General features: G+C 48.1%; 1 protein-coding gene across 1 annotated transcript in view; it reads left to right on the top strand.

Annotated features, from left to right (window-relative positions):
* Nucleotides 1–691: 691 nt before the first annotated feature.
* CNIH3 (cornichon family AMPA receptor auxiliary protein 3) overlaps nucleotides 692–27557 on the top strand; it is a 146499-nt gene continuing 119633 nt past the window's right edge. The window contains exon 1 of the mRNA XM_040263700.1: nucleotides 692–791. Coding sequence (XP_040119634.1) covers nucleotides 711–791 — 81 coding nt within the window. The 5' untranslated portion in view covers nucleotides 692–710. The remainder of the gene's footprint in view (nucleotides 792–27557) is intronic.

Raw genomic sequence — 27557 nt, 5'->3', positions numbered from 1 at the left:
CCCGGGGGCCGCCGGAGCCTGGCGCGCCTAGGAGCGCACGGCAGCTCTGGAAACCGCATCCGGGGCGCAGGGCCAAGGAAACCTCGCTCTTCTCGGCTACCTAAAGACCTGTTTTCCCGGGAAAGAGCCTCTGCTGGATCTGAGATTTGGGAGGAGCTCGGGGTCTCCCCCTCCCCCGACCCCTTCCCGGGCACCTCGCTGGACGCTCTCGGTTGGCGCCCAGGTGGCGCGGGAGGGTCCTGAGCGGCGCTCTCGGCTCTCCTGTGCCGCTCAGACGCGGGAAGCAGAGGGGGCTCTTCCCTGGGATTCCGTGGCTCGCGCGGTCCTCCGAGGAGTCCTCGCACCCCCGCGTCGTGTTGTCTCGAGAAGCTGGCTGGTTGGCACTAACTGCAGAAGTTCGCTATTGATTTGGTTTCTTCTTCGATTTGGGGACAGTTCCCGCCAGCGACGCGCGACGCACCTGTCTTCGCGGACGAGCTGGCGTCTCAGGTCTCCGGAGCCTGCGGGAATCCTGCCCCTTTCCCAGACCCGCACGGCTCTCCGCTGGCGTGCCTCCTTCCTAGCCGCTGGCCTCGAGCGGAGGGTGCAGACCTGGCTCCTTGCTGTCCCCCGCCTTTTGAGGGAGTGCGGTCCTCCGGAGGGACTTCGGCCTCCTAGGCGCTGCTTGGTGTGTTGGTGTTGGGGTGCGCGCGGCCCCCCGCCGGCCGGCCATGGCCTTCACTTTCGCTGCTTTCTGCTACATGCTCTCGCTGGTGCTGTGCGCTGCCCTCATCTTCTTCGCCATCTGGCACGTGAGTAACCGGCAGCGGCTTCTAACTCTTTTCTTGCGCCCCTGGCCGCCTCCTTCCCCAGGTCCTCTGAAAGGCCGCCTCACTTCCTCCACATCGCGAGTGTGGGTGGATCGGCGGCCGGCCGCTGCGCACCCGGTTAGGCCCTCTGCCGCCGCGGGGTTGTCCCGGGCGGGAGATGGTTCAGGGCACCCCGAGGCCGGCGCGCCTTCGGTGCCCTCCTGCTGGCGGCAGGCGGAGGGGCCGCCGGGCCGCGGGGCAGGGCACCCTCGCCAGGGCTTGGCCTTGTGTCCCAGGCCCCGGGATGAGCGTCTACAGCCCCAGCAACCTTCCCCCCCACTTCCCGTGCCCCCTCCTCTCCTGCCCGCGAAGGAGAAGCGCACCATGGGCCCGGCAGTTAGTCAAGTAACTATAACAACTAAACATTTAAAATGTCAGCATGTGTGGTGGGTTGCGTTTCCGCATAACTGGAGGCAAAGTGGAAACACAACGGGAGCGCCTTGTAAGAGGAAGTAGGGAGACGCCGGGCGGGCCAGGAAGGGGAGTGGAGGGAAGCCAGGTGGGCAAAGAAGGGGGTGGGCCAGTGAGGATGAGAGAGGAAAGCGAGGACCGGGGAGGGAGACCAGAGAAAGACACGCATGAATGAGGCTGTTGAGGAAAGTCTCCGCAGAGACAAGTGGAGGGGAGTTTCCTCCATTGCCCTTCTGGGGTCTGAGCCAGTCAACTCCTGAAAGGCTTTGCAGGTGGCGCACCTCCTTTTGGCGAGATCTCCGGCATCCCCAGTGGGCACACACTTGCCTGCTGCCCTTCCTGGGGCTGCATCAGGTTGAGGGCAGTCGTGATGAGTCCTGACTCTGCAGGTGTGGCGTGGGAATAGGGGAGAGAGTGCTTCTGAATAGAAGGAGAGAGAGAGAAGTGAGGAACGCTAGTTCTCTCAGAGACCGCACAACATCGGACACGTCTAGTTACTCTCAGAGCTTCCTCCTCTGAGATTGTTTAAGCTGCCCGCCCTTACCATCAGAGACTTGTTGGGAAGAATAGCTAACGTTGCACATTTTAGGAACACCCCTGTGCTGCCCAGGAAGTCAGGTGCCAGGGAAGGATGCTGAGATGAGTTCCTGGAGGCATGGATCCCGTGAGCCTGAGAGAACATGCATTCAGTGGATTGAAGACCAGGAGAAAATTTCGTGGTGGGTGGGATGAAGATGTTTTGTACAAATGGTTTCCAGAGTGAGAGGATTTCTTTGAAAATAGAACTAAGTAGCTAGAGCAGCGCCTGTTACAAGGCTCTCTGACAGGGAGGAGCAGGAACCCCAGGAGGGGGAAGACTTCGGACTGTGTCATCTTAGGAAGATGCTTAGGAAAGACACCTCACAAGTGAGAAATTTGACCTGGATGATCTCCAAGCTTCCCCTTATGTCTAAGAGGGTGTAAGTGTGTGAATCAGTTGACCTATTAATCTAGGGGTGAGAGAGAAGGAATTCATACGTGGGAATTTTGGGGCTGATCAAAAATCCTGCAAGTGAGAAGTGATGAGATTTTGCATCATCTTTTCCTCTGTGGGGAAGGCTGGCTCTATTGTACAGTGGAGAACAGAGCCTTGAAGTTGCTGACACTTGTTAAGGGAAAACAAAACTTTAGGATAAAAAGGGGTGCAGAACAGGTCATGCCCAAACATGCAACAGGCCTCTCCTAATGTGCTTTAAAGGAGCTTGCTGTGCTCCTTGAGATCAAGGGAGTTGTTTGCATTCTAGAAGACTAACTACCCCTCTTTTTAAGAAATACTTCATTCGCTGTTTCTTTACATTTTTGCCTTGGCCAGAGGGTGGGAGGTACCAGAGAGCTTCATCAAACTGTCAGGCTTAGAGAGCTTTGAATTAGCCCCCGAAGCAAAGCAGGTAACCAGAAAGAATAATTTTCTCTCACTCAGGAAGATAATAAATAATTCAGGAGTAGGTTAATTAAATGGATGGTTTGTGCAGCTGGTTGACTGATAGACATTTGATTCAAAACCGAGCATTATTGCAATCCCATGTTGGCCTCTACTCTTCTGGTTTCCAGTGCTCACCCCCTTGTCGAGGGGTAGCTGGATGTGGTCAGGTTCAAAGTCTGGGTCAGGTCCGGACCTCCTTCCTGACCTGGCAAGATTCCAGTTTCTGATGATAAAAAGAGTTTGTGCTCTTTGAATTCAAATTACAGTAACAACTCCCAAGTCTCAGCCCCTTTTCCTTTCCTAGTCTTTTCCATCACCCTCTCTGCAAAGCAAACAATCCAAAGCCACACTGCATTGCTTTGGTTCCTGAACACTGAAAGAGGAAGTCTGAGACACATCGACACAGTCTGTGTACCCATTGTGTGTTGGTTATACGGTGATGATTATTTCAACCAAAATTTAGTTAGTCTGTGTTATACTCTGTGTTTTCTTTTTTTCCAGCATCTTATGTTCCTTATACATTTCTTGATCTGACAAGCCATATTGATTGCTTACTATATATTGACATCCTAAATAATGACTTGGGCACTTAATTTACAGCAGTTACAAGACCTGCCTCCCTGCCATGTCTGGGCTGAAGAAAAGAAGATGGTTCTTCTTACCTAATTGTACACACTTAGGGACAGTAAGAGTAGTTGCTGTTTGCTGAGTGTTTGTTGTAGGCCAGTTTTAGGGACTTACAGAGGATCCTCAGGTGTATCTCTAATTGCTTACCTGTCTCCTCTTCCAGACAGAAAGTCTAGAAGCAAGGATGGATGTGGCCAGTCATAGAAAAACTCAGGTTTTAAAAGTGACTCTAGATATTTTTAAAAGAAAATTTTAAAGCCGAAATTTTTAAAGCTTTCAAGTTTTGCTTTTTACTTTGAAATTTTATCTGCATTTGTTTTCAGATGGAAAGATTTCATATTACTGATTAATTTATTCTATACGAGCCACCGTCTTTGAGTATAATTGTTACGTTTGGAAAATGCAGAATAAAACTGAGGATTTTTTTTGTCTGTGTGGCTTTGCATACCATCAGATACATGGTCCCTTATTGCCCAGGCAGCCTTTTTGTCCTTGCAATTGACATTTTACAGATAAAGATGCTATATGAAGAGGTTATGAAACTTGCCTAAGGTTGCACACCTGGTATGCATTAGAGCTGAGTGTTTAGCTGAGTCTCAGGCTCTTATGCCCATGTCCCTTTTCTAGCTCTAGTCACTGTTTTTGGATTGTTTATCTTTGATAATAGTGAATAATATTCCTATCCAAAGAATTACCTTCTTCTGTATAGATGAAGTATTTGGAGTTGGAATTTCTGATTAGAGTCACAACAACAGGAAAACGACACCAAGCATGCTGTATATCCTTTTTAAAAAGAGAAAATTCTATTTCATGTTTTGAAAAAAATGTATTTTTTTTCTGTTTATACAAGTTCATTGCCCCGAATTTTGAAAGGACAGGTACATAGTCGTGGACCAAAATCACTGCTAATGTCATCATCCAGAAGAGGTTTGGATGTCTCTTCTTCCAAACATTGTGTATGTGTGTATTTTTAAAAATGCATATTAGGTGTTTAGAAGGAAGAAAAAGTGTTTTAAAGGGTTTCAGATGTGAAGTGATGTCTGTTTCCAGCCAGTATAAAATGAACAATGTTACTCGCAAGAGCCCTCTCAGCTCCAGCTTGGTTGAGCCTGTTTGCAGACTGTCTCATTCATATAAACACAGATGAAACCATTCTTTGAAAAGATCAAAGATTCATACCAGTTATTTCAGATATTTAGTTAAAAAATTTTTTAAAAAGAGTTTTGCAGCATTCAAATAAAATTAATTTCCAGTGATATTTCTTTGGATTCACAGCAGCATTTGCCATTGGAGAGTTTTAACAGGCCCCAATAGAAGATAACAAATAATGCTGACTGAGGGGCAGTTTTGCTAGGTGAAATGTCTTTATGATTGAGCCTTTCAGCCAGTTCCAGCCTGTGTCACAGGGAACTGAGCAGACCTCTCAGTTTCTCAGATTATCCATCTGGAAATGGAAATAATGGGTTTACGTGAGATGGGTGGATGCCTGGGCTTGGCAATAGCCTGTCCCTTGAGGACCCTGCTTTGATCTGTCCAGATGGGGGTGCTGATTGCTTCACTCTGCCTTACCTGGTCTCCACTGTCTGGGGTGTTTGAGGCAGCCCCATCTCCCGCGGTATGTCACTCTTAGATGTGATGTTTGCACATCCTTCCTCCCCCGCTCCCCTCCTCTCTCATCCCCCACCGTGTTCTTTCTGCACTGCCTCACAGCTAACACAGGACGATGTTCCGTAAGAGCAGGGGACCCTTTCTGCTTTCATGGTTTCTCTGGAGCCTGGAACAGTGCCTGCCATGTAGAAGGGGCTCAGTAAATCCTCATACAGCTTAATGATGATGCTGGCAAATATTTTTAATTTGGTGTAGAAAAGCAAACAGAAGACTTTCTTTCTTTCTTTTTTTTTTAACGTTTTGACTGTGTGGGATCCTAGTTCTGGACCAAGGATTCAACCTGTGCCCCTAGTGATGGAAGCGTGAAGACATTCTTACATATACTAAAATACAGCCAAAATATAAACTATGAAACTAAAAAAGATATCTAAACCGAGATTAAGCTCTTAGACTTGAATGGAGCCCCCAGCATTTCTGTGCACAGCGTCAGAGGCATTGAAAGCCTTAGAGAATCTTGGTTGGGACACTCCCTGCTACAGGGCACAGGGATTGCAGAATAAGGCTAGGACCTCGGGAGATCTCTCGGGACAGTGTCCACAGCAGTTTGGTGCTGGGGGCCTGACGCATTGTAGTGTCTGCCTGCCTGCAGTTGTTCTCCCGCTCCTCCCATCTCATGGCCCCAACTCCACAGGTAGACTCTGTTGCCCAGAAATGTGCATTTTATTCCTCTTTCCACAAGGAAAGACTTCTACCCTCTTAGGTCTAAATTCTGCACATTTTATCACTGTCTCGCTCAAATCTTACATTGTCAACTCTACTCACTCCAGCCTACCACAGGCTTCTAAGAAAGCTCACGTAGCTCACTTTCTCATGTGCGTGTCGGACACTTTCACATGTGTGTCCCGCACTCTCTAAGCGCAGTAGGCACTGTTAGAGGGGAGGGTCCTTATCTGTCCATGTCATGCCTTCACAGAACTTAGGAGGACTCGGTGACCACATGGGGATCATGTGGCTGGCAGTGGGTGGTCTTCAGATTTTGGCCATGAAAGGAGGAATGAAAATCACCTCTTTGGTAGCCTTGTTTGGCTCATTAACTCAGAGATCACCCTTCGAGATGTGGTACATACATATCATGGAATATTTCTCAACCATTAAAAAGGAACGAAATCGAGATGCAGAAACATGGATGGGCCTAGAGACTGTCATACAGAGTGAAGTGAGTCAGAAAGAGGAAAATGAATATCGTGTATTAACTCACATGTGGGAAAATGGTACAGATGAGCCTATTTGCAGGGCGGGAATACAGATGCAGATGTAGAGAATGGACATGTGGACAGGGTGGGGGTGGGGATGGACTGGGAGATTGGGGTTGACATATATACCCTACCACGTGTAAGATAGGTAGGTAGTGAAACACAAGGAGCTTAGCACGGTCCTCTGTGATGACCTAGGTGGACGGCAGGTGGGAGGGAGACCCAGGAGGGAGAGGATATATATTTATATACGTGTGGCTGATTCACTTTATTGTACCGCAGAAACTAACACAACATTATAAAGCAACTATACCCCAATTTTAAAAAAGAACTTACCCTTTGAAGAAAAGAGGGAGCCTATGGCTCTGGTGACTGTGGTGGCCGGCCTTGAGAGCAGGGCCTGGGAGCTGGCCCAGCCAGGTGGCGCTCCGTCTGGGTGCTGTGAGTGCCGGTGAGCTAGCAGCCTCTCTTTCTATTTGCTCCGAGACTTGACCTGGAAGGGATGCACCAGCCAGGTACCGCTGTCACGGAGGTTGGCTTCATCCTTGAGGGGCTGGCCTCTTACTGCAGGCTCCACACTCCTGTCTGTGTTGGGGCGCTGAGAACAGAACCATCACCACCTGACCCTGAGGCCATTGCCACAAATAAACAATTCCATTGCTCTAGCTGCAGGGCTTGTAAGAGCCTTAGTTACATACAGGCAGATAGAGGGACTGTCTTCTCTGTCTTATCTGATCTTGTGTAGACACTGATTAAGTGTGTGCTGAGTTGGACTGGAGTTTTCTGTCCAGTCTCCATCATTTAGTTACACCAACCCATCTTTAGACTCAGGCTGCCTGGTCAAGCTATCTGTTTTCTCTAGTTCTGTCCTGTTGCTACCTTTTGCTCAGCCTTCTCTGTGTTTCCCTGGTTACCTGAGAGAGAAAACGGGATTGCACCTAGCCTTGCAGTTTCTACTTTGGACTCTTTCTGGCTCCTCTCATTTTTCAAACTGATTAAATTTTTTTATTGTGGTAAGATAAATTGGCCATTTAAAAATCATTTTTAAGTTTACAGTTCAGTTGCATTAAGTCTATTCATGTGATTGTACAACTATCACCACTATCCATCTCCAGAATTTCCCGTGATTCCACACTGAAACTCCATACCCGTTAAACAGTAACTTCCCATTCCCCCGTCCCCTCAGCCCCTGACAATCACCATGCCACTTTCTGTCTTTAGGAATTTGACTGTTCTATGCACCTTATATGGGGCTTTCCTGATGGCTCAGACAGTAAAGAATCTGCCTGTAAGGTAGGAGACCTGGGTTTGGTCCCTGCGTCAGGAAGATCCCCTGGAGGAGGGCACGGCAACCCACCCCAGAATTCTTGCCTGCATAATCCCATGGACAGAGGAGCCTGGTGGAATACAGTCCTTAGGGCTGCAAAGAGTCAGATATGACTGAAGCGACTTGGCACACAGGCACATGCACCTTATATAAGTGCAGCCACACAGCATTTGTCCTTCTGTGTCTGGCTTATTTCACTTAGTGTAACATCCTCAGTGCTCACCCATGTTGTAGAAGGTGACAGCACGTCATTACTTTTTAAGGTTGAAGACATCCCAGTGTGTGTTTGTACCACATTTTGTTCATGCATTCACCTGTTGGTTCCACCTTTTGGCTGATATTGTGAATAGTGTTGCTGTGAACATGGGTGTGCAAATATCTCTTTGATACCCTCTTTTTTATTTTTGGTGTATGCTTTATTGACTATGCCAAAGCCTTTGACTGTGTGGATCACAATAAACTGTGGAAAATTCTGAAAGAGATGGGAATACCAGACCACCTGACCTGCCTCTTGAGAAACCTGTATGCAGGTCAGTAAGCAACAGTTAGAACTGGACATGGAACAACAGACTGGTTCCTAATAGGAAAAGGAGTACGTCAAGGCTGTATATTGTCACCCTGCTTATTTAACTTCTATGCAGAGTACATCATGAGAAACGCTGGGCTGGAAGAAGCACAAGCTGGAATCAAGATTGCTGGGAGAAATATCAATAACCTCAGATATGCAGATGACACCACCCTTACGGCAGAAAGTGAAGAGGAACTAAAAAGTCTCTTGATGAAAGTGAAAGAGGAGAGTGAAAAAGTTGACTTAAAGCTCAACATTCAGAAAACGAAAATCATGGCATCCAGTCCCATCATTTCATGGCAAATAGATGGGGAAACAGTAGAAACACTTTATTTTTGGGGGGCTCCAAAATCACTGCAGATGGTGATTGCAGCCATGAAATTAAAAGACGCTTACTCCTTGGAAGGAAAGTTATGACCAACCTAGATAGCATATTCAAAAGCGGAGACATTACTTTGCCAACAAAGGTCCGTCTAGTCAAGGCTATGGTTTTTCCAGTGGTCATGTATGGATGTGAGAGTTGGACTGTGAAGAAAGCTGAACGCCGAAGAATTGATGCTTTTGAACTGTGGTATTGAAGAAGACTCTTGAGAGTCCCTTGGACTGCAAGGAGATACAACCAGTCCATCCTAAAGGAGATCAGTCCTGGGTGTTCATTGGAAGGACTGATGTTGAAGCTGAAACTCCAATACTTTGGCCACCTCATGTGAAGAGCTGACTCATTAGAAAAGACCCTGATGCTGGGAAAGATTGAGGGCAGGAGGAGAAGGGGACGGCTGAGGATAAGATGGTTGGATGGCATCATCGACTCAATGGATATGGGTTTGGGTGGACTCAAGGAGTTGGTGATGGACAGGGAGCCCTGGTGTGCTGCAGTTCATGGGGTTGCAAAGAGTCAGACATGACTGAGCAACTGAACTGAACTGAACCCACAAGTGTGTTGAAAAGCAGAGACATTACTCTGCCATCAGAGGTCCATATAATCAAGGTTAAGGTCTTCCCAGTGGTCAACATGCAGTTGTGAGAGTTGGACCATAAAGAAGGCAGAGAACCAAAGAATTGATGCCTTCAAACTGTGGTGCTGGAGAAGACTCCTGAGAGTCCCTTGGCCAGTGAGGAGATCAAGCCAATCAATCTTAAAGGTAATCAACCCTGAATATTCATTTGAAAGGACTGATGCTGAAGTTGAAGCTCCAGTATTTTGGTAACCTGATGAGAAGTGCTGACTCATTGGAAAAGACCCTGATGCTGGGAAAGATTGAAGGCAGGAGAAGAGGGTGTCAGAGGATGAGACAGCTGGATGGTGTCACTGATGCAATAGACACGAACTTGGGCAAACTCTGGGAGATGGTGAGGGACAGGGAGGCCTGGCATGCTGCAGTCCATGGGGTTGCAGAATTGGACACAACTGGGTGACTGAACAACAACCCACAAGTGGAAATGCAGGAACTTTTTCAACCAGGAACTTTTGGTCCTCAGTCTTTTCGGCACCAGTTCTGTCTTTTCTTGACTCTCTGGCCCCTGTCTGTTGCTGCTGTCTTCCTTGCTCTAGGATGGACCAACAGCAGTGCCCCAAACATCTTGGGTTTATTTGCTTGCTTAAATCCTCAAGTCTTCTAGGTGAATAAAATAGTTGCAGAATCTTTCTTCAAACCATAGCATGGAGTCCTAGTTGAACCTTATTGAGACGTTGTAAATGCTTCTTAACCAGATTTTACCAGATCTTGGGTTTTGCCGTCGCCCCATGACCACAGCCATTTCTTCCAAAGGATTTCATCAGGAAGAGCTAGCAGTGTTTTCTGAGACTTTCAGCCTAGATGTGTGAGGACTGAGATGTACCTGATGTTGAGAACAAAGGGATCTTGTGCAAAAATTTTTTGTTGTTCATTTAAACCTTTGCATTTCTGCTCATGAATCAGTGGGAAGCCCAAAGGCCCAGCACTTCTTTTGGTGGCTGCCAGGGAGGGGAACCAGGCAACTTTACCTGGGCCGAAGACTCAAGTTAAATTTTACCCCTAAACTGGGGACTGCTGGGTCATGGAAATAAAGAGGTTTTAGCTCACTGGGAGACAATTTGGAGGATGACTTAATTTCCTAGTTTCTTTAAGTTGTCTTGGGTCACAAAAGTGGTTTTAAAAGACAAACCAGATTTATAAAAATGTAATACACAGACACACACACATACTTGTGCGCATGTGCATACAGTTACCACCACAACAAAAATTCTCCACAGCAATGCAGATCCCACCTTTTCTTGGCCATAATTTTGGGGAGGATGGAATTTGCTTTCCTCTGTCTCTCTGGGGGCAAGGGTGGCTACGGGCAGTGGGCATCCCTGTGTGTCCATTTGCAGTCCCCACAGTTGGGGTGGGAGCTGTTAACCACGCATCCATATACAACCAGTGACTGCTGCTTACCACCCAGAGGCTTGGGGTCAAAGGCCCCCACGCCTGTTTGCATGGTCTGCCCTTGAGTATGTACGGCACCTGGGACTGCCCGTGGGGTGAGGTCCAACTTCTGTGATGCCATCTGGCTAGCCAGAGCCATGACCTCTGGCCCTTTTCAATGTCTGTAAATAGTATAGACAGGTACCCTGGACATGTTTCCAACTGAATGACACACCCACTTCCTTCCTCTGGATGCCTTTCCTCCTGGAGAGGGAGACACTGCAGGCTAGGCAACTATGAGTCCAGGGTTCACCCCCTGCCCACCGTCATTCCTCAGCTTCCCCATTCACATCCTTTTCAGGTTTTGGCTTCCCATTTATATTGGTGGTTCAGACAGTAAAGAATCTGTCTGCAGTGCAGGAGACCTGGATTCAGTCCGTGGGTTGGAATCCCCTGGTGAAGGGAATGGCAACGCACTCCAGTATTCTTGCCTGGAGAATTCCATGGACAAAGGAGCCTAGAGGGCTATAGTCCCTGGGGTCGCAAAGAATTGGATATGACTGAGCGACTGACACTTTCACTTTCACCCTTCCTGGCCTGGCTCCCGGAGCTCAGCCCCTGGACTGCCCGGGGTGCTCTGGGCTGGCTGGAGCCTGTGGTGGTTGGCAAGTCCCTGGCATTAGGGATCCCAGGCCTTGATGGCTCTGTCTCCCTCCTTCCTTCTTCCCTTTCTCTGCTGCTTCCTTCTATTCCTTTTCCTTTGCATAGATCTTACTCTGCCAGAGCCCGCACAGTATTTTCTTAGCTCAGCTGGAGGGCCTGAGTGCTGGGATGTTAGCTGACACCACCTCCCTCCCCCAGGGCATCTAGAACCGTGGGCTGATATTTCCAGAACATTAGCTTTAGGTATCTTTTCTGTTTTTGTGTTCACATGGTCCATTTTGATGATGGGATATAGCTCTCCTGCTGGGGAAAAATGCAGGGGAGAGCAGAGTCTTGGAGCTGACTTCCTTTTCTTTTTTTTCCTTATTGGTAACTGATTCATGAACCCTAAAAAAAGAGTTGATAACAACATAGCCAACTAGCAATAGCAGTCCAGATGGTCCCCTATATAATAGAGGCATTTGTATCTTGGATAAAAAAATATTGGAATGTGTTCTGCAAATCTTCCTGAGAAAAGGAATTAGCAGCAACTGCATTCAGGTGTTGTGGGTATGAAACTAGCCAAATGATTCTAGTTTTCCAGAATGCAGAGATTAAGGAATGGGAACTGGAAAGTGGAAGGCTCAGAAATGGGGACTCAGTGGGGGAAGATGGGTTTGAGGGCAGGGCGCTGCTCTGGCTGTCGGCCTGAGGTAGCCCACCCTCGGGTGTGTCGAGGGAGAGGGATCCCATCTGATCATGTGGATGTGGAGCTGCACGTCCGGATTTATGTCCACCCACGGGCACTGCCCACCTGGGAGGCTTCAGACAACTGTAGGCAGACCAGGGCCAAAGAGAACAAGTATGCTCCAACTGTCTCTAAATTCTACATGGACTGGATACACAAATGACGCTTCCCTTGTTCCATAGGCCCAGTGAATCCCCTAGGCCTGCCTGAAATATTTTTTTCTTTTTATTGAATCTGTTCCAGTATTGCTTCTGTTGTTTATGTTTTGGTTTCTTGCCCCTGAGGATATGGAATCTTAGCTCCTCAACCAGGGATTGAACCTGTACCCCCTGCATCTGAAGGCAGAGTCCTAATTAACCACTGGACCTCTAGTGAAGTCCTGGGCCTGAGATCTCTGTGGAGCTTTTATTCTTATCGTCAGATATCCTAAGCAGGCCATCGGGTGGGGCTTGGAGGTCTTTGAGAGGCATTCTGAAGTGTGGTGGCGTCAAGGCTACCTTGGAGGATGAGGGGGTAGGGCATCCGTAACCGTCAGTGAGCGGGAGTGTGTGAGGGGCTGTGGCTGAGGAGGGCCGGCCTCTCACTGCACGCGGAGTTGCTGTCTGGAGTTGGGAATCGGGACCAGATGCCGAGGAACCTAAAGCCACTTCATCATTACCAGACTGTGACTTCTCTGGGATAATTTTTCTTGGAGGTTCTGGAGAGTGATGAGGAAATTGAACTGAAGCCAACCAAGCATATGTGCTGACTGGAGAAAAAGGACTGGAGAAAAATGTGTCTGGGCTTGACATCCTTTTCTCTCACTGGTTGGCAGTTTTAGAACCATAAAGCCTGCCCTAGAAAGGGGCTGGTGGCTAATGGCGCTGAAGCTGCTGCTGAGTGGAGCTCTCGGCAAGCTGCTCTGGGCCTCAGACAAGTCCCCGCATCTCCCCAGGCCTCTTGTTTTTCTGTGTGTAAAATGAAGATGCTGAGTAAAGTGATCTCTGTCTAGCCTCCTATCCAGCTCCAGAATTCTGCGGTTCTTCCATTGCCTGATTGATGCATCTCATCTCATCAAGCACATACTTGCTATGTGCATCTTGCATTTCTCTTCCTTTTCTCTTGTCATGGTTTTTCTTTCCCGTGGCCTTCCTGGGCATTCAGTGTCAGATTTCTATGGAGGGAATAATTAGTTAAGGTTCTTAGATATCAGGGTTGCTGCTGCTGCTAAGTTGCTTCAGTCGTGTCCAATTCTGTGTGACCCCATAGAGGGCAGCCCACCAGGCTCCTCCGTCCATGGGATTTTCCAGGCAAGAATACTGGAGTGGGTTGCCATTGCTTTCTCTGAGACATCAGGGCAGTCCCTCTTAATCAAAGAAATAATTTATGGAAATAGAATTGGAATGCTCATAGGATGGACAGAAAGCCATCTAGACTTGAAGCAAGAAGATAACTTCAATTTTGATCACTGCCCGTCTTTTTTCTGTCCCTGATACTCCCAAGGATGGAGAGGGTTATAGACTGAGTCTGGGTCGGTGCCCCTGTGGGCTGAAGTGGTGAGTAGAGGTAACACAGGGATCTCCCAGCCTCCTGAGTAGAAGGTCAGGCACCTGGGTTTACCCTCCCACCTGGACTCTGCAAAAGGTGTGTGTGTGTGTTTTAGTCGCTCTGTCGTGCCCAACTCTTTGTGACGCCATGGAATGTAGCCCGCCAGCTTCCTTTGTCCATGGAATTTACTAGGCAAGAATACTGGAGTGGGTTGGCATTCCCTTCTCCAGGGATTTTCCTGACCCAGGGGTTAAACCTGGGTCTCTTACATTGCATGCAGATTCTTCACCTCTGAGCCATCAGGGCTCTGAGTCAGAGAGAGAGAGGTAATTCTCCAGAGGAAATCAGACTGATGTAGAAAAGCGGGTATGAATGTTGAGTAACCAAAAAAGTGACCGATGTTCACTACTTGAGCCCTTCAGATTAACTGTCACCTCCCCTGTAATCAGAGGAAGCAACATTTTCTCTAAAGTAAAGGTTAACTTGTTGCCGCAGGCCCTGTGATATGCTATCTTAAGAGAGTTGCCAAAGAAGATCTTATTTATCTTCATTCCAGCCTGATGAGGAGCAGCTGTGCGCTGGCCAGGAGGATGGACCTACTGGACTCGTGGTCCTGAGTGTGTTTCCCCAACTTGGGTAATGACCGCCCACTGCCTCTTAATAAAGTTTCCATTGTCTCACTGTTAAAACATTGGAGGCAAGGTGATGGAGCCTGCAGCTTTCACAGAGACCATTTGGATGAGGACTTAGCAGGAATTTAACAAAGCACATGCTTATCTAGAAGGAAGAACAGCAATTGTGTGAAGCAACACTTCCCTCGTGGTCCAGTGGTTGAGAATCCACCTTCTAATTCAGGGGACGCAGGTCCGATTCTTGCTTGGGGAACCAAGGTCCCACTTGCTCCAGGGCAACTAAGCCTTCGTGTCTTAGCTAGAGAGCCCAAGTGCTGCAGAATAAAGAGCCTATGAGCTCTGGAGCCTATGAGCTCTGGAGCCTGCGTGCCATGACTGAAGAGAAGCCTGCACTCTGAAAGGAGGATCCCAAGTGCCTCAACTAAGACCCAATTCAGCTGAAAAGAAACATAATAATAAGAAAAACTGTCTTGCCAGTTTGGTGTCTTCCAGGCTCTTTAGCCCCAGATTCTAGAGCATACATGGTAGAGTGGAGCCCAGCTATTCCTTTTCCTCTTGGGAAAGCAAACCCTTCCCCTCAAATGCCCTCCTCTTTCTGAAAGCACCCCCCACGGCCCTCTATCTAGACTGGGCTGAGCAGATGTGTTCAATTACCATTCCCTGCTCCATACAGAGCCAGGACAGGGCCCCCTCCCAAGCCCTGTGTGAACCACTTCATATGCCCCCCTCTGCATTCCTACCAGGAGTCACTTTCTTACAATTAGCAAAGTTGGCAACTTCCGCCACTCTACAGAGTAAGTTATTTTGCTCTGTAAATGAGAGGCAGCATCAATTGTCTCCCGAGGGGAGAGGTGATGTTGTGGCTCAGAGCTGTGTTGTATGCTGGCACCTCTGTTAAAATTAGCTGCTCCGCTGTTTCAGGGTTGTCATGAAGGAACCGATCAAGTTTGATGTGGCAGGATTATTAAAGCCAAGGGAGAAATGACTCTAGGACCAGCATGGTGTTTTCAAGAGGTCGGTCCCACTGAGCCGTGGGAGGCAAGTGAAGTGCTGGGCCTAGGGCGGGGATGTTGACCTTGGAGAGGAGACGCTGGCAGGACCACACGGAGAATTTGATTGCTGGAGCTGCTTCTTAGTCCACGTTTTCCCTTAATTTTTCAGTTTTTCCTTTGTTATATAAAAACTCCGAGTGAAATATCTCTTTGTTAAAATATTTTTCTTAAAGATTTTTTTTCCGATGTGGACCATTTAAAAAGTCATTATTAAATTTGTTACAGTCTCATTTCTGTTTTGGTTTTTTGGCTGCAAGGCATGTGGAATCTTAGCTTCCTAGTCAGGGATTGAACCCACCCCCCACTGCATTGGAAGGCAAGGTCTTAACTACTGGACTGCCAGGGACGTCCCTCAAGGAGAATATCTTATTTAAGAAAAAAAAAAAAGTGGAAACCTGATCCAGTAAAGAGTCTGGGGTCCAGGCTCAGCCAGTTGCTGCTGCTGCTGCTGCTAAGTCGCTTCAGTCGTGTCCGACACTGTGCGACCCCATAGATGGTAGCCCTCCAGGCTCCCCCGTCCCTGGGATTCTCCAGGCAAGAACACTGGAGTGGGTTGCCATTTCCTTCTCCAATGCGTGAAAGTGAAAAGTGAAAGAGAGGTCACTCAGTCCTGTCTGACTCTTCGAGACCCCGTGGACTGCAGCCCACCAGGCTCCTCTGTCCATGGGATTTTCCAGGCAAGAGTACTGGAGTGGAGTGCCATTAGGAAGAGTCAATTGCTATGCATTGGCCCTTGGCGCCCTCTACCTTGCTTCGTCTGGAAATGAAGCTGAGTATGGTGGGTTTCGTTTACAGTTTGCTGGTTTGTTTTCTATTTGACTTACATTGATGGCAAGGTATGGAGCCACATACTCGGATAGGCCTGGAATCCCCACACCTAAAGGCATCTAAGGTCGTCTGGTCTGTCTGTACGTTTGGAACGAGGTGCTTTAATGTGCAGAGGTGAGGTCATGGCCAAGCCCAGAGCATACCTCTAGGTTTCCCAGTTCCCCAGCCAGTTCTTCCTCCATCCAGAGGGATTTCATCAGGCAAACCTGTCCTGTTTTTATCACAACTGAAATAGAGAATAACAGTGTGTCTCCTTGACCTTCCGGAGAAGGCAATGGCACCCCACTCCAGTACTCTTGCCTGGAAAATCCCATGGATGGAGGAGCCTGGTGGGCTGCAGTCCATGGGGTTGTATAGAGTCGGAGACGACTGAAGCGACTTAGCAGCAGCACCTTGACCTTCACAACTGTGCAGACTAAATCTTCATACTTCCCCCATGACTTATTATCGGATTTTATGATATTTGGTTGTTTTCTAAGTGGGCTAAAGAGAACACTGGTAACTGAATTAAGAAAAGAGGGACACGTGATATTTTGTCAGTCCCCATATTTAAGATATTGTGTAGCTCTGGGAAGATGTGAGTTAGAGGGTTGTTTTAAATTTTTTCATTTACTAAAAATTCTTTAGGGACTTCCCAAGTGGTCCAGTGGCTAAGACTCTGCTCCTAATGCAGGGAGCCAGGGTTACATCACTGGTCTGGGAACTAGATCCCACATGCTGCATCTAAAATATCTCACACTCTGCAGCAAAGATGGGCGATCCCACACGCCACAACTAAGACTCAACACAGGCAAATAAATAAGTAAATAAATATTTTAAAAAGAAAATGAAATACTTTGGGGCTTCCCTGGTGACTCAGATGGTTAAGAATCTGCCTGCAATCCCTGGTTCGGGAGGATCTCCTGGAGAAGGGAATGACTACCCACTCCAGTTTTCTTGCCTGGAGAAACCCATGGACAGAGAAGACTGGAAGCTATAGTCCATGGGTTGTGAAGAGTCAGACATATTTTTTAAATAAAATAAAAATTAAAAACATATTTAAAAAAACTACATTAAGAGGTGTCTTTTCCCCTTGTGGCCAGAGGTTTATTTCTGTCTCTGAGGCCCAGCCTCATATATATTGTCATCCTGCTTATTTAACTTAGATGCAGAGTACATCATGAGAAATGCTGGACTGGATGAGGCACAAGCTGGAATCAAGATTAACAGGAGAAATATCAATAACCTCAGATATGCAGTTGACACCACCCTTGTGGCAGAAAGCGAAGAAGAACTAAAGAGCCTCTTGATGAAAGTGAAAGAGGAGAGTGAAAAAGTTGGCTTAAAGCTCAACATTCAGAAAACTAAGATCATGGCATCTGGTCTCATCACTTCATGGCAAATAGATGGGGAAACAATGGAAACAGTGACAGACTTTATTTTTGGGGCTCCAAAATCACTGCAGATGGTGACTGCAGCCATGAGATTAAAAGACACTTGCTCCCTGGAAGAAAAGTTATGACCAACCTAGACAGTATATTAAAAAGCAGAGACATTAATTTGCAAACAAAGGTCTGTTTAGTCAAAACTTTGGTTTTTCCAGTAGTCATGTATGGATGTGAGAGTTGGACTATAAAGAAAGCTGAGCACTGAAGAATTGATGCTTTTGAACTGTGGTGTTGGAGAAGACTCTTGAGAGTCCCTTGGACAGCAAGGAGATCCAACCAGTCCATCCTAAAGGAAATCAGTCCTGAATATTCATTGGAAGGACTGATGCTGAATCTGAAACTCCAATACTTTGGCCACCTGATGCGAAAAACTGACTCATTGCAAAAGACCCTGGTGCTGGGAAAGATTGAGGGCAGGAAGGAGAAGGGGACGACAGAGGATGAGATGGTTGGACGGCACCACTGACTCAATGGAAGTAAGTTTGAGTAAGCTCTGGGAGTTGACGGTGGACAGGGAAGCCTGGCGTGCAGCAGTCCATGGGGTCGCAACGAGTCAGACATGAGTGAGTGACTGAACTGAACTGGAGGAGGCCCAGCCTCACGTGCCGTCCTGATTCAGCATCTGATTCACAATGTGTGATGTGCATGGTGCCTGCCCCCAAGCCACCTGACATGTCAATTCATCTCTCTTTGCGTTGTAGTCTCTTTAGTCATCAAACAGGGGAGTCTTTTCTTCTTCATGGTGTCCTGAGTTGGGATCAGTTTTTTTCCAGCTTTCATGCAAGACATCTTGGTCATACAGTCTCAGGGTTTTGTTTAGCTCCCATCCTCCCTTGCCTTGAGAAGGTCTTTGTAAACCATCAGTGAAGCCACACCCTTCCTCCTTTCCTCTGAGTCACTATTAAATTAAAGGACACAAAGTCCTGAGCAAGGTGACGGCTGGCTTGTTGGTCACACTGTGACTGTGTGACTACCACCCTCCCAGCTGGGTGTGGACGACGCTGTGGTGGTGTGTTTTGGGGTGAGGGTGGGCCCTCTGAGACCCTTTGCTCTCCTAGATTTTCAGTGAATCCCTTTGGTCAGCAGCATGTGTGACCCCTGCCTTGCAGAGGACAAATCAGATTGCTTGTGATATCAATGCTTTTCAAATGGATGAATAAGAAAGACATACAAAGCAAGTGGTATTTCCTGTTAAGTATTATGTCTCTGGGCTTCCCTGGTAGCTCAGCTACCTGCAGTCAGTTACAAGAATCCACCTGCAATGTGGGAGACCTGGGTTTGATCCCTGGGTTGGGAAGGTCCCATGGAGAAAGGAATGGCAACCCACTCCAGTATTCTTGCCTGGAGATTTCCATGACAGAGGAGCCTGGTGGGCTATAGTCCATGGGGTCACAAAGAGTCAGACATGACTGTGCGACTTTCATTTCACTTCATAGTGTCTCCAAGATAGAAACCCTGTTTTCAAAGAGTGAGATGGGGAGACTGCTTTGCAGCCATGTCTGGGGAGGGAGTTGCCAACATGATGATGGATGAGGAGGGCCTGATCTGCATCTTAGACCCGGGACTCATGAGTGTAGGCTCTGCTTCACGAGGCTTTACAGTCAGTCTGGGTGATGCTGAACCACCTGGAAGAGGAAGGGTGGTGTCTGCAGAGGATGTTGAACAGTTGAAAGGCACAGGGAGATGCTGAAGTGGCAGAGGATGGTGACAGGGCTTCACCCTAGCCCCTGCCTCCAGGCTGGACAGGGAGGAAGGGGTCAGCCTTCTGTGGAAAACCCAGTAGGCTCCAACCCCCCACCCCTCACTGCTCTGCCTACCAGGGTGCTCCTCCCAACAGTCGGGGGGATTCCCTCCACCTGTTGCGGATCCTTCTTCCCTGCGTCATGTCAACCCTGACCTTCTGAATCTGGGCTCTAGAACTTGCCTCCTGTTTGCCTTTCCCGACTTTACCAGCCTCGTCTCACTGCTCTGGGCCTCACTTTCTGACTCTGTGAAAGGAGGTGCCTGGGCTAGTGGCTCCTACAGATGCCTGACCCTGGGATGTTATTCTCAGCAGCGAGGGGCCAGGACTCAGAATTTTCAGAAAGCTCCCAGGTGACTTGGACGTTCAGGCAGCATTAGGAAGCTGCAGCAGGCACTGGATGGGATCTCCCTGATGGTCCATGGCTCTTTTGAGTCTTATTCTGGAAAGATTCCATTCCAGAGCACCATGTTAAATAAAGTTAATCACCTTGTCATTCCTTTACTCTCAGTTTTGTCCCACATGTACACTTCTAGCATGTAATGTTTTTTTTGAGGATAATTGCTTTATAAACTGTGTTAGTTTCTGCTGTGCAGCAGTGAGAATCAGCTCTATGTATAATACGTATCCTGCCTCTTGAGTCTCCCTCCCCACACCCCCACCCCACTCCTCTAGGTCACCACAGAGCGCTGAGCTGAGCTCACTGTGCTATACACCAGCTTCCCACCAGCTATCTGTTTTACACATAGCATGTGATCTTTCTCTTTGCAGTTCTATTAATGTTTTCTATATGTCCATTTTTTTCCCTTTTCCAGGAAGTTTCCCAGAATTTGCTTCTTACCTGCTGGGTTCTGTTTTGACTCAGGTTCTCCCTAGGCCCTCCAGGTGGTGCATCTTATCTCACAACAGAGAGCAGTCTTTTCTGTTTTGTTTTTGTATTATGTTTAAGTATCTACTTGCATTTTCTGCCCCTCATTTATTTTTTATGACTTTTTTGGGGTTGTTGTTTTATTTTGTTTATTTATTTATTTTTAGGCAGTGCCACGTGGCAGGTGGGACCTTAGTTCTCCTACTGGGGAGTCCCTGCATTGGAAGCACAGAGTCTTAATGGCTGGGCTGCCAGGGAAGCCCCAGTCTTTACTGTTTTGATGAGGAAATGTGTTTGGTTGTTTGGTCTGTGAATTTTCTTTTCCCTGTAACAGAGTGAACTCCTGACTGTTCTCCCCTCTCGGCAAGGGGCCTGATCATCACTATTGATCCTTGACCTCTGTCTTTTATGGGACATTAACAGCACTGGTCTGTTCTCTTCTTGAAGTGGACTTTCAAATACAACAAGCCCCCTTATCTGACACTTTTGTGAGCCAGACATTGGTGGGGTTCACCTGTCCCCACCCCTACCCAGCAGCCCCAGGCCCAACTGGCTTCAACTAGGAAAAGGAGTGACACCGGCTGCCTGCTTTGTGGCCTACAGTTTCTTCTTCTTTTTAAAATAATTTAATTTATTTATTAATTTTTGGCTGTGGTGGGTCTTCACTGCTGCTTGGAATTTTCTCTAGTTTCACCGAGTGGGGGCTACTCTGTTGCAGTGTGTAGGCTTCTCGTTACAGTGGCGTCTCTTGTTGTGGAGCACAGGCTCTCAGGTGCTCAGGCTTCAGTACTTGTAGCACATGAGCTCAGTAGTTGCGGCTCCTAGCCTCTATAGCATGGGGCTCAGTAGTTGTGGCACACGGGCTTAGTTGCTCTGCGGCATGTGGGATCTTCCAGGATCAGGGATGGAACCTGTATCTCCTGCACTGACATGCAGATTCTTATCCACTGAGAGGCCTGTAGTTTCTTTTCGCTCTCCACGTGTGTTGAGTGTAGGCTGAAACATCTCTGCTTTGTGACAATGACCTACCTCCCCAGCCTCAGCCCACCTATCTGGGCTGTGGTTTTCCCATCGGTAAAGTGAAGCGGTGGACACGGTGACAGCTGAAGCCCCTTTCTGCTCTTAAGAGAGTGAGCCCCACTCACTGTTTGGCGGCCTTAACAACAGGTGCCTGCAGAAGCGACTGATGAGAGCTGCTTAGAAAAGGCCTTTCTTTGCAAAGGATGCTGGTGTCAAGTCTGGGGAAGCCACATGTGCGCTCTGGTGATTCAGACTCCCAGAGAACCTTTGTGTCTCCTGGTTCCTGTGATCCTCTGAATAATTTATTTACCCCTTAGCATCCCCACTGCCTTTTCCAGCTCTTCTCTGCTCATTAGTGTCTGTGCCCTGGGTGGGCAGGGGCCGGAGAAGCCAGGGAAATGAGGATGAATTGGTGGAGTGGGGGCAGCACTGGGCCCAGAGACAAGAGGTTTGGGTAACGATGGAGGACCTCCTCCACCATCTGCTGGGATGCTCAGGGACCCTGAGTGGTCGTTAAGGGGCACGGCTGTTAGGGGTGGGCTGGAGGCTGCTGCTTGCTATTTCCTAAGCAGCAGATCCAAAGGTGAAGGGAGAAGGAACACTCGATTGTGAAGAGTTGGAGGTGTCACGTTTCCCATGAAATAGTTGACATTCTGGGAAGATGACACCGAATTGTTGTACTTTGCATGTGCTATATTTGCTTCCTTGATCAGGCAAGTGCAGTTCCCTAGGGCCTCTGAGACTTGCCCTCAGTGCAATCGGGATATGAAGATGCTGCAATTAGAGTCTTTGGGGCACAATGTGGTGGTGGCAGAGCCACTGAGGGGGCAGCCTGGGCTCAGGCTCTTCTGCAGACCCAGGTACCACCCAGAGGCTGCCTGGCACCTGCTGCATGGAAAGTGGTTTAGCCCCACCTGTAGAGTAGGCCTGCAGCACTTATGAAAGGAAGACAGAGAAGATTCCCTTCCCAGGGAGCATGCCTCCCTGCTCACCAGTCATTTCTCGGGGCTGTGCCCAACACGACCATGTACCATCCAAGGGGGAATCCCCCTCCATCGTCCCCAGCTGGGCTCTGGAGTCCTGCTTTTATTCAGTGATGCTGTCTTCTTCCCAGGCATGCTGGAGACCCCAGGAGAGCTCCTCCTTACCTCTCCATTCCCCAAGCCAGTGTGCAGAGAAGCAGGGCCTTGCGGTACCTCCCAGCCTTTGCTTCCTCTTCCAGCCACCAGCCCAGGACTCCAGTTTGGACCACCAGCCCTGTGACTAATCAGTATCGTGACATCTGAGTGGAACGTTTCTGAGAGCATGGTTTCCACAGCTGTGGCCTCTGGGTCGGTCTCTGCAGTGGCACGTTTCTCAAATGAAGGGCAGCTGGCTCTCAGAGGCCATGGGGCTCTCCCCACAACACACCTCCTTTTCCCTCCATCACTTCTCTTATGTTCCAGCATCTCTCTCATAGGAGGGGGATATTGGCCTGTCCCACCTCCAAATTCGAAGCTGCCACGCCCTCCACCTTTCTTTCCCACCAGTAGTTAATGGAATATAAATGGATTCCATTTGTGAGATTCATGGTGACAGCTAACTCCCCTTCACATCACCTGAGATGAGGACTGTGAGCCATCCAGTCTAGTCTGCTCTCTTTCCCCTGCTCTGTCTCCTTCTCTGATGATGGTTAGTTAATGAGAATGGAACACTGAATTGTCTTTGTAAAACTGATGAAAGCTATAGGTTCCATTCCTCCTGCATATTGCAGTCATTCCATTTGAGGTCTCCCTTATGGGCAGAGTTGCAAACTTTCAATGATGAGAACATGCATTTGGTTCCAGGAAGGAACCAGAACCTGTGCCATCAACATCAGGCATGGGTGAAATTAACAGCTTGCCCTTGGTCTCCTGTTGCTGACGATCCTTCAGCTCTACCCTCTCCCACCTCCTCTCCCTTCTCCAGGCAGTAACTCTTTTTGCCTGTTCACTCGCTGTCAGCCCCTGTATGCCAGCTAATGTACTGTACTACTGGACTTTTCGAGGTACTGTTCAGTTCAGTCGCTCAGTCGTGTCTGACTCTTTGTGACCCCATGGGCTGCAGCATGCCAGGCTTCCCTGTCCATCACCAACTCCCAGAGCTTACCCAAACTCATGTCCATAGAGTCAGTGATGCCATCCAACTGTCTCACCCTCTGTCGTCCCCTTCTCTTCCTGCCTTCAAGGTACTGTACTGTACTGAAAGATTAAAATGTTTTATTTTTTGTTTGTTTTTGATGTTTGTGTGGAAAGTATTATAAACCTATTACAGTACAGTACTATGTAGTTGATTCTGTTAGTTGGCTACCTAGGCTAACTTTGTTGGACTTACGAACAAACTTGACTTAGGAACACACTCCCGGAGCGGAACTTGTTTATATGTAGGTGACTTACTCATATTCTTATATTCTCAAATTAGAGTGTGCATGTGAGTCACCAGGAGATGTTCATGAAGTTCAGGTTAATTCCTGCCCTTGGGGATTCTGGTTTGGGTGGGAGGACTGATCATGCTCAGTTTGGATATAAGGATTCGCTAGAGAATGAGCTTTGACCTGGATTGCTGTTCTCTGTGAGGATGGGAGGATATTAGCTGTGATGTTGGCTAATATTGTGATTAAATACTTAGTCCACCAGGTAGTATGCTAACTGTAGTGACTCATTTAATCCTCACAGCGTCCTCTTGTGCAGATCCTGTTGTTAGTTCTATTTTTAGATGAGGACATGGAGGCACAAAAACTTTGCTTGTGGTCACACAGGTGATACGTGGCCAAGCCAGTAGGGATTCCAGGCAGTCTGATCCCAGAATATGGCTGCTTCCCATGTGCTACCCCATCTCTCTGCTGTACTTTTTGGGTAACTATGCCAAACTCTCTGTGTTCTGTAGGTAGAGTTTTTTTTTTTTTTAAGAAAATTATTGGTATTTCTGAGGAAGATCCCCTGGAGAAGGAAATGGCAACCTGCTCCAGTATTCTTCCCTGGGAAATCTCACGGACAGAGGAGCCTGGTGGGCTACATGTCCTGTTCTAGCATAAGACTGAGACGTGACATAGCAACTACCCAACAACAGCATAGTCCTAGAACTGTACGTGCGTGTGAGTATCTCTCATGAAAGAAAATCCAGAGGTGGTTAGGTCATCCATCTCGAGATAGAAAGCCTGAGCCCTACTCAGTACTCTGTAATGACCTATGTGGGAAGAGAATCTAAAAAAGGGTAGATGTATGCATATGTGTAGCTGATTCACTTTGTTGTACACTTGAAACTAACACAAAATTATAAATCAACTATAATCCAATTGAAAAAAAAGAGAGAAGCCTGAGCCTATGAGGTTAGAGGTAGGCAGGAGCAGTCAGGACATTGTGAGCAGATTCTACTCCGCTCTCTCTCGAGAGCTCTTGTCAATACAGCTGGACATAAAAGTTAAGATGCGGGGCCCCCAAAAGGTCCCTATTTTTGCCAGTGTCAGCCAGCTGCCACCTGGCAGCTTGGACCGGTCTGTAGGCCTTCTATGGTCTTGGTGGCTGTAAGGCTGGCGTTTGGAGAGTGTGCATTTTGGTTTTAGCTTTTATATTCCTTTCCTTAAATGCATATAGTCCTTCCACAATCATCAAGTACCTACCAAGGGTCCTGGGCCTCAGGAACATAGGGAGGAAGAAAACACAGCCTGCCCTGAAGGTGGTAGCAGTCTCTAGGAGAAGACACACATGATAGGAACAGGAGCACTCCAGGGCGCTGGTTGCTGCCTCCTCAGGGAATCGTATTTGCAGTATCTTTGGGACACTGGTTCCAGCCACATCTACATGGAGGCTCATTTACACTTAAGGAACCTGGAGAAGATGCAGTAAGATGTTAAATATAACCACACTGATCCGACCTTGGGCCCCGCAGGCCCATCAGCTTGACAGGAGTGATCCAGGCAGGACAGACAGTCCAGGAGGCAGGACCAGGTGAGGCAGGAGGCCAGGCAGCCTCCCTTCTGTGACCCCCAACGTTGGGGGCACCTGAGATGAGAATCCAGCCAAGATGAGGCAGCTCCAGGGTTTCCATAGCTGGAAGGTGGGTACTGGTACAACCCTGGTGAATGCTGGTGGGACCTTTGATCTGGGTTGGAGGCTGAGTGACTCTGGGGGCCTCTTCGACTGGACTTTCTTCATGAAGGTGGGGCTGATTCTGCCTCGAAGGTGCTCAACATGTGCTTGGTGACTGAATGTGTAGAAGAGACTGTAAATATCTCTACTGGATAATTTCACATCCAGAGTGGTAGCTATGGAGATGGATTACAGCATATCAGAGAGAGTGGGGTTGAACCAAATGATGTCTAGGGGACCTCTTGACTCCATCATGCTGCCTGGTATACAGCAGCATGTGTCTGTTGAAACAAATTCTGCAGTTCTCTGGAAGAAAAAAAGCATCCACATAACCCTTCCCCACTTATCTTTGTTCTCATCCATTTTTCATTAAGTTTCTCCTGGCTGCTGCAGGTGGATGACTATCCTTTACCCTGAAGACACCTGACTGTTCAAAACAGCCTTGCCTTCAATTTGAAACCTATTTTTCCTCTCTGAGATGCTGTAATGCCTACCCACTGCCACTAGAGGGCTGAGGTTTTCCAGAGCAGCCTCCAGTTCAAAGGTTTGCCTACTGGGAAATCTGGACTGTGGGCGAAGACGCTGATGTTGGGAAAGATGGGAAAGATAGAAGACAGGAGGGTTCGGGGATGACAGAGGACTAGGTGGTTGTATGGCATCACCGATTCAATGGACATGAGTTTGAGCAAGCTCTGGGAGATGGTGAAGGACAGGGAAGCCTGGCGTGCTGCACTCCATGGGGTCACGAAGAGTTGGACACGACTGAACGACTGAACAAGGCAAAGGCCAGTTCTGAAAACTCAAATGAGCTATAGATGTTTAAGCAGCCAAATGCCTACACATCTGAGCTGGAGGTGCAGGGGGACGGTGGGGGCTCCTGTGTCAATAGCCCCTGTGTGGCGGTAGCTGAGGTCTCTGTGCAGCTAAGGGAAATGGGGACATGTTAGAGAACCTGTGTGGGCAGTACCCACGGGGGTGGCAGTGGCTGCTTCACCGCTTTGAGCCATGAACAAACATCCGAAGTTCAATTATTTCCACCTCTCCCACTGCCCCCACCCCCAAGCGGAAGAGTTTATGTTATAGCGCATGTATATTTATTTTTTTCCCCTAGTCATCCTTCCCTGAAGGAGTTAATAAGGACTGAAATGACCAATGAACAGAAAGCAATGGGGAGATGTGAGGAAAGAATGGACCACGTTTAATTCACGGACCAGATAATCTCTTGCCCTTGGCGATGTGCAGGATATTTTCAGCCCTGAGATGGGCAGCCCTTTAGGGAAACCAGTTTTATTTAATTCTATTCATAGTTATATTGAGCACTTGTTTATCTGTCACTGTGTTTGAACTTACTGGAAACATAACGTGTAAGAGTAAGGCCCCATCCTCAGGGATCTTGCAGTCTAAGATAAGGCAGCTGAGGTCTACGATGGAAGTTCAAAGCAAGGTCGCTGGGGTGAAACAGCGGTGCCTGGGCCTGAGGATTCAGAATAGGCAGAAACTGGCTAAGCATTTGCTGGCAGAAACTTGGTTCTGTGTGACCAAGCCTATGGCAGGAAGTTCTCACCTGAGACTGAAGTGATGGCAAGAACCAAAGCGGGGAGCTGGGTCAGAACCCCTAGAAGAAAGTGAAGCTCAAAAACTTGGGAGAGGCTATAAGAAATGCACTATCAAGCCATGGAAAGACTTGAAGGAAACTTTTTTTTTTTTGACCAGAATTTGCAGCATGTGGGATCATAGTTCCCTGACCAGGGATGAACCTGTGCCCCCAGCATTGGAAACATGGGAGTCTTCACCACTGGACCACCAGGGCGGTGTCAAGGCTTGAAGGAGACTAATGCATATTACTGTGTGGAAGAAGCCAATATGAAAAGGCTACATACTGTGTGATTCTAACTCTGACATTCCAGAAAAGGCAAAACCATGGAGACATAAAATCATCATTGGTTGCCAGGGGTTGCAGGTGGGGAGGGATGAATAGGCAGAGCACAGAGGATTTTTAGAGCAGAGAAACTCTTTCTGATACTCTAATGTGGACCCATGCCATTGTACATTTGTCCAAACCCATAGAACGTACAACACCAAGCATGCCCCTTAATGTAACTGTGGACTTCGGGTGCTTCTAATGTGCCGAGTGTACCACTCACTCTGCTGGGGGAGGTTGTTAATGGAAGAAGCTGTGCATGTGTAGGGACAGCGGGGAAACCTCTGTGCCGTCCACTCAATTTTGCCGAGAACCTTAAGCTGTTCTTAAAAAACAAAGTCTTAAACAATCTGGGGGAATAAGTGTTAATCTCAGTTCTGGAGAAGACACAGGCTGGGATGGGGTGAAACCCCCCAGAGCCAGAAGTTTGTGGCTTGGTGGCAGAGTGATCAAAGAGAGCAGTTTGGAACCAAGCAGGGTGATGGAGAGAGGAGGAAATATTTTGGAAGATGGTCAGACCACCAGTGTAATGAGCATGTACAGACAGGGTCTGG

This window comes from Oryx dammah, unplaced genomic scaffold, assembly GCF_014754425.2.
Source record: "Oryx dammah isolate SB20612 unplaced genomic scaffold, SCBI_Odam_1.1 HiC_scaffold_21, whole genome shotgun sequence".
Lineage (NCBI taxonomy): Eukaryota > Metazoa > Chordata > Mammalia > Artiodactyla > Bovidae > Oryx > Oryx dammah.
This window is presented reverse-complemented; position numbering and strand designations above follow the sequence as displayed.